General features: G+C 49.5%; 1 protein-coding gene across 10 annotated transcripts in view; it reads left to right on the forward strand.

The window, feature by feature from the left end:
- The window catches only part of WT1 (WT1 transcription factor), a 47,902-nt gene extending 44,588 nt beyond the window's left edge, over positions 1-3,314 (forward strand). For all 10 annotated transcript variants that reach the window (XM_070071860.1, XM_070071864.1, XM_070071866.1 and 7 more), the window contains one exon: positions 1,954-3,314. In XM_070071860.1, coding sequence (XP_069927961.1) covers positions 1,954-2,075 — 122 coding nt within the window. In that variant the 3' untranslated portion in view covers positions 2,076-3,314. The remainder of the gene's footprint in view (positions 1-1,953) is intronic.
- The last annotated feature ends 4,219 nt before the right edge of the window (positions 3,315-7,533 follow it).

Here is a 7,533-nt window from a genome sequence, read left to right on the forward strand (position 1 = left end):
GCAGTCAAGATTTCTGCTAGACAACTAAGCCACACTGGGGTATTGTTTCCTTGGAGCTAGTATACAGCAGGGAGCAGAATGTTGCTGAAGTCACTGACTACTGAAGGATTTTGCTTCTCCAAAAGGGTGTGATTCATAAGAGAAAGCCCCGCCTTTGTGGCATGTCTCCTGCCTTTGGAGAGAGGACCAATGCTTAGGTTATCTCATCGTAAGAAGAGTAGAGTGGGCATGTTTTATCTCCTCTTTGCAGATGAGAAGACAGGCATTCAACAGCTTGTTCAAAGTCACAAAGCTGGTCAGTAGGAAACCCCATCTGTCAACTCCCAGCCCACCTTATCCCACTGCCTTCTTTGCTGGGAGAGAGCAAAGAAAGAGAGTTCTTTCAGTGTCCCGGGGAGGGTGGAGGATCAAGACCAGAGCCAAATCAGCCACGTTGAATGCCACTGGCAACCCAAGGAGAGTGGAGAGACCAACAAGAGAGAGTTGCAGTTTGGCCATGAAGAGCTTGTCTTTGACACCTGGCTGGAGGTGGGGGTGGGAGACAGGAGACAGATGAGAAAGAGCAAGGAGCAGTGAGTGAGAGGTGAAGAAAATCAAGACACTGAAAGTCCCAGCTTTTCGGCCCACACAAGCCATCCATACAGACAGAGTTGGGGCACCTGGGCCCTGGGTGCTTTGATGTTAACTTGTTTGATTCCCTCCTGAGCTCCCCTTTTGGTGGAGATGAGTTGCCCTGCCTTCCATCCCTTCCCACTTGCTGTGGGTTCGGGTGAAGTGGCCTGTGTCACTGGCAGACTGTTGACACTATTGCTCAGCCCCCAGTCTGACCCTGGGACGCTGCCTCTCCTGAGACATTTCTCAGTGCTTGTCCCAGCTAGTGGTTCCCAGGGAGAGCCAAGAGGCATGGGTGGTGTCCTGAAAGATGCTCCAGGTAGCAGGGGGATGGGCTCCGCAGCATTGTTCCTCAAGGCTGCCGCTGTTTTTGTTACGGGGAGGTCTGGGAGATGTGACACAGGAAACAGCAACTTTCAGCGAGAGAAACCTGGATTCGAGTGTAGCCTGGGTCTGCCCTCATTGCACTCTAGCCTCATCTGTAACGTGGGATACTAAAGCTTCCCTTGCAGGGATGTTCTAAGCAGGGCAGGAGATGAAGATGAGGACGAGGAGGATGAGGATGATGATGGTGTGTGTGTGTGTGTGTATGTGTGAGGCTCGGCATATATTAAACACCGAGTAAATGCTACTTATTACCACTAATGAGAATGAGCCTTGGAAGGGCCTTGTGGAAGCCCCTTTGATGGAGAAGCCTCCATCTTTTGGCAAACTTGTTTAGCCATCTCAGAACCTCAGCTCCAATCTTCCATATCATAGGGAGTATGCTCTAAGTAGCGCTTTAAGGTAAAAGTCACAAATAACATGCAAACTCCTCTCAATGATATTATTTAGAAATACCCGCCCATCCAGAATATCAGTACAGCCAGAGACGATAAAGCCACAGGCAGAGCTCCACTGCTGGACAGCGCTCAGTGTTGTCTGTCACTGAGGGGCGATCCCAAGGTCACAGTCGCCTAGTTAAGCTCAATCCCCTACTTAAGGCAAGAGAATTACCCAGTTCACAAACTATCCTAGTAAAAGAAAGAGAAATCCCTCTCCTCCATAATTAAATATGACTTGCCCAGGCATTTCGTTGAAAAGAACTCTCCTCCTCTCCCGTTTCCCAGGTTTTCTGACCTAAGCGTACCATAGAATTTTTACCATACTTCCATCCTTAAGGCCCCTGGAGGTGGTGCCAGTACAGGCTGCCTGTGGAAGGAGCCCAGTTGGTTAGTGGAGAGAAAGAATTCCAGGGAGTCGGGTGTGGGTGGCTTGTGATGATTAAACTTGGGCCTTTGGTAGTTGAACTTGCAGCCCGTCTGTGTGCTGCAGGTGTCTGACTGGCAATTGTGTCAACAGGTGAAAAGCCCTTCAGCTGCCGGTGGCCCAGTTGTCAGAAAAAGTTTGCCCGCTCAGATGAATTAGTCCGCCATCACAACATGCACCAGAGGAACATGACCAAGCTGCAGCTGGCGCTCTGAGGGCCCCAGCCCGGGCACAGGTGGCGCCCAGGCAGGACACACCGTGCGGACTGCGTCCAGACTCCTCCTCGCCTCACCGCTCCGTGAAGGAAGTGGCAGTCGGTCTCCTTCGTCCAGCTTCCAAGACGAGATACCTGCACGACTGGATCCTACCAGGTTTGCCGGAGGAGCTGGTCTCTGCTCTGCCAACTTTTAGTTGACTCACAGGCCCTGGAGAGGCAGCTAACAGTGTCTGGTAGTTAAAAGTCCGTCGCCATGTGGTCTGGATTTTCCACTATAAGAAGAGCCACTGTTGATCACGTCACCCCCACGCTCCCCTTCCCCTTTTACTCCGGTGTTCCCTAGGAATGGAGTTATTGTACCATTTTCCATCGTGGAATATTTATAGGCCCGGGCATGCGTCTGTGTCTGCTAATGTAAACTTTGTCATGGTTTCCATTTACTAACAGCAACAGCAAGAAATAAATCAGAGAGCGAGGCATCGGGGGTGAGTCTCAGCCCAACATTCTGGAGGTCAGGCAGGCGGCTAACCTGGAAGGCAGGATGTAGTTCTACCAGGCAACTTTGAAAACTCTCTTGTTCCAAACAGTTGAAAAGAGACTCAGAACTAACCAGTACCTCTGTACAGAAATCTAGAAGGATCTTCCCGTTCAGTGACTTCATTGTTAACATTAGCACAGTGCTCTTACGAAACCTATGTTTGAAGGTGTGAGATTTTGGTTTTGTGTTTTTGACTTAATTCTTGAGTTGTAATCAGATGCATCGTTGGAGATGTTAACCTGTCTGCTCACACACAGGAAGTAGAGTTCATTTGCATTATCCAGAATGTCCTTCAGGTGTGCCAAGCACGCTGATTATGTGGTTTCAAGTTGTAAAAATTCAAGTTCAGAGTCTCTGCTGATAAGACTGTTAAGTAACTTAAATCACCTTGGATCTATAAGAATATGTGAAAAAAGAGGAGACTGATGAGTGTGAGGAAATCTGTTGTTTTAAGGTGGTGTGTGTGTGTGTGTGTGTGTGTGTTTAAGGGAGGGAGTTTATTATTTACTGTTGCTTGAAATTATTGTGTAAATGTGTATATCTGATAATGATTTGCTCTTTGACAACTAAAATTAGGAAATGTATAATTCCTAGATGCATCACTGTTTGGGTGTTGATCTTACAATATATTGATGATAATACTAAAAATGTAACCTGCATTTTCACTTTGCTCTCAATTAAAGTCTGTTCAAAAGGAAAGTGGCATGATTCTACACAGCTGTGTTGTGTTCAAATCGCGAGGCTGGTTGAGCCTGAGACAGGTAAGAAGACCCAGCCACACTGGTGGCCATGAGTGAGCCTATCCAGGTCATGGCCACAATTTATTTCTCTCTGTTGAACCTCAAGAGGGAATTACCTGTTCTAGAGGCAGCTCGAAGTTCTGCCTTCACCTTGGATCATGGTGACTATGCTTGTGGTGCAGTGGGATTGTGTTTAGGGGTTTATTATTTTTTAAAAATTATTTGTTTATGTAAGAGGCAAACAGATAGAAGTAGAGAAAAATAGGAGTTCCCTTCTCCCATCTACTGGTTCACTCTGCAAAAGCCTGCAACAGCTAGGCCAAAGCCAGGAGCCTGGGGATCAGTCGGGATCTTTCCTATGGGTGGCAGGGACCCAAACGCTTGAACAGTCATTTGCTGCCTCCCAGGATACGCGTTAGCAGGCAGCTGGAATCAGGAGTGGAGCTAGGACTCAAGCCCAGGCACGGCGATGTGGGATGCAGGTGTCCCAGGCAGTGTCAGCGCGGCGCCCAACGCCCACCCCTGGATGCTGTTGTCTTAATTGCTGACCTGACTGCTGGGCCGAACACCCGGCCCCAGGGTTGATGGGAATCAGGTTATTTTTACAATGCTTCTTATTCCAGCTCAACAGAAAAGCATAGAGAGCTGCTAATGATAGCTGGTGATTTTGAAAAATTCACAGATGCATCTTTGGGATCAGGAGGGCAAAGGCTGAACACCTAGCACAACTGAACTGACAACTGTACTATAAGTACTTGTACTTATAAGTCAGCTTGGCAGGTGGAAGACTGCTTAGACTTTTCAGGGAAGCTGGGTTTGAAAGCTAAGATCTGTATTATCTGTATACTGTAAGCTCCCTTTCTGGTGTATGGTTTTTCACTTGTAAATAAGGAGATTAATTTGGTGCTGCCTTCTCGTCTCCAGTATCTGGGGGCTTGCACGCATTCTGGGTTTCATGTCTTCAGTTAAAATGTGTCCCGAGCAGACGGAAGTTTGGACACGCCTGCTATCTTCCGCACCGTAGTGCAGCTCAAAGTTCGAGCAGCCTCACAAGCCAGGTCTGGAGGCCCCTGGCATCTTGCTTCTGGCTCTTGCATCACTGTTAATTATAGCAAGCGCGGTGACTCATTTATATCAGCCGTTTTTATCTTTTCCTGCCAGAAGACAGATTTCTCTGGAGAAGCTCAGGACAAGCATGGGCAACGTCAGTGAGCCGGAGAGCGCCAGGTTTCACAACAACAGCGCAGCCACATTGTTTCAGCGGCGCGAGCAAGACCAGAGATTCTCAGGCTCTGCTGGCGCTGCAGCTTGAGGTTAAGGTCATGGGCTTTGGGAAGCAGACCAAGCGGGTTCCAATCCAGAAGTTCCCAGCGTCCTTATCTGTGAGGTGGGGACAAGAGCCCTGCCTGACAGAGGTAGCTGGGATTAGGTGGGGGGTAGGTAGGGGAGAGAAGTAGGAAAGCATCCATCCAGTGCACAGCAAATCCTTGTGCACATTATCCAGGAAACGTACTTGCTCGTGGGAACGAACCTGCTGATGTCCTCTACCCCTCCACGCCCACCCTCTCAGGCCAGCTCTGCAAAACGACGGAACCCCCTGCCAGAGTTAAAACTCCTGAAGCCCTTGAGCTTCTTAGGAGTCCCGCCACAGAGACCAGATCTGCTGGCTTTGCTTCTCTGGTAAAGCGCCCAGGGAACATCACATGTGTTTCTGAGACCCGCTGCGCTGACCTTCCCTGGCCATCAGGAATCCGGGGGTGAACGTTTGTCCGTGGGAGCTCCGTGGCCCTGGCTAGCGGCTGCACCGAGGCAGTGGTCAAAATGCACATTTTCCCGTCCACTCCAGTGCCTGGTTTGTGTATGGCGCAGACTTGCAGCCCCTCTGCCCCCTCTGCTGGATCTTCCCAGACGGTTCCAGTGATCCCAGCCCGCTCATCTCTGAAGTTCTCTGGAACTCAGAGTACCCCGCACTGAGTGGTACTGTATAAGGGTTAAGTATCCCAGTCTGAAATCCGAAATGATGTAGAAGCTGAAAGCTGAGCACTGACAAAACACCATCTGTGGAAAACTCTACAGCTTACCTAGTGTGGCTGGTTGCAGCCAAAATGCAGGTACACTAATGACATTGACCTTCAGGCTATGCATAAGGTGTATATGAAACATAAATGAATTTTGTGTTTAGATTTGTGTCCCACCTCCAAAATGTCATATATAAATATATGTGTGAATTTCTACATGGGAAGTTTTCTAAAATCTGAAAAAACCCACATCTGCAACACTCAGGCTTTCCAGAGTAGGGGCTGCTCCCCGTGGATCAGTGCAGTGCTTGCCTATCTTTTTCCTTGATCTTCAGGACAAGGCCCCAAGTAGGCGAGTGTTACCCCATTTTACAGATGAGGAAATTGAGGCTCTGTAGAAGTAAGTGGTGGAGGCAGGATGTGGACCTTCTGTGTCCAAGTTTTCTGCAAAAACATGCTTGATGTAGACTTGGACTGTGCTCCGTTTGTATCTATTAATCCTGTCTTCCCAAGAATCACATGATCTCACGAAGGAAGAGGCGTCTTTCCCTTTCCTTGTCACGTGGAATGTCCATAGGCGTCGACTGGGGACTTGTTACAGGGCAGACTCAGATTCTGAAGTTCAGGGGTAACATCTCTAACTACCTCCCATGAGATCCCCACCTTGCCAGGCTGAACAAAGACTTGAAGTAGCAAGGACCTGCCTGGTAGGCTCAATAAATACTTGCTTGAAAGGTGACGGATGAGATTTGAGATTTGTACTTGACAATGCTGCCCGTGGCACTGAATCCCTCTAGTCCTTCAGAGTGGCTGGTGGAGATGACCCAGAGCCCTGCCGTCATGGTCCGTGGGACTGGATCAGGACATGGATGAGTTGCGTGGGATCAGAGGATCTGTGTGCACCAGCCCTGCTGAAGCCCTCCAGGAGGGAGTTAGATTCCAGACACAGGCAGCCTGTTCTCTGTCTGTGACACTCCACAAGAGAGACTCTCCTGGCAAGATCCAGTGTGGCAGACGGCCACGTTGCATGCGCAGCCCTTGCACCTCACTCGGTCACACGTGCCTCCATGACGCCCTGTCTTCCAATATCCACGAATTGAAATCTGTGGCTCGCATCGCTGTGGGCAGGGGTTTCCCACATCTTCCCTTCTGAGAAACCTAGCTTAGCTCTCTCGGGTATTAGAGGGTATAGACAATGGCCCTGGGAGAGCTCTGCCCCCGCCGTGGGGTGTTGGCACCACACTAACCTTGGACTGACAGGTGTGCCAGGAAGGTTGTGTGTGTGTGTGTGTGTGTGTGCACGTGTAGGGGGTGGTTCTCCACTGCAGGAGACTTTGCTATACCAGGGACATGTGGCAATGTTTGGAGAGATTTTAGACCATCACGATGAGGGCAAAGGAGCTACTTCCATCAGTGGGTAGAGGCCAAAGATGCTGCTAAACAACCCACATTCCCAGAACAACCCTCCCTCCACCCCCCAACAGACGATCTGGCCCCAGACGTCTGTGGTCTCCAGGTTGAGAGGCTATGCTGTTCCGCACACAGAACCGTCACCGGTCTCAGAGAGACACAGAACCGGCCCTCCGAAGGGAGAGCTAGTGCGGGCCTCAGCTTGCCTGAGAATCGCTGTGTGAACCCTCCGTAAGTCCCCTTTCTGAATTCACTGTTTCTCAGGAGGCATTTTTGTTGCAAGCTTGAAGCTCTCAGAGTAGTTTGTAGAAATTCCTCAGGGTGGGTGCAGAAGAACAAAACAGAGAATGAATCCCTAAGGAATCAGGAAAGTTTTGGTTCCATGCAGTTTTGCTTCGAGAGACCATTTACCAAGTGATTGAAACCAGTGCCAGTACGTATTCGATAGGATCCTGCATAATTAATCAATAAGCGTATGTTTTCATGACGATCACCACACCTAGTCTAATTTCCAGTGTTCCCTGGGAAAGTACCTGTTTCAGTGGCACGCTCTGGGCTTTTCTGTGTTTTTCAAGCTAGATCCTGACCGTAATTTCTCCCATTAGCATTGAGAGGGGAAAGAGCTGGAAAGCCTGGGAAAGGTGGTGACTCAGAGGCTGGACATGCACCAGACTGACCAGCAGGCAGCCATACATAGGGGGCAGTCAAGGTCAGCGTTCAGGTTCTCTGCAGAGCTCTTGGATAGGACTG

The sequence above is a fragment of the Oryctolagus cuniculus genome, chromosome 1 (assembly GCF_964237555.1).
Source record: "Oryctolagus cuniculus chromosome 1, mOryCun1.1, whole genome shotgun sequence".
Taxonomy (NCBI): domain Eukaryota; kingdom Metazoa; phylum Chordata; class Mammalia; order Lagomorpha; family Leporidae; genus Oryctolagus; species Oryctolagus cuniculus.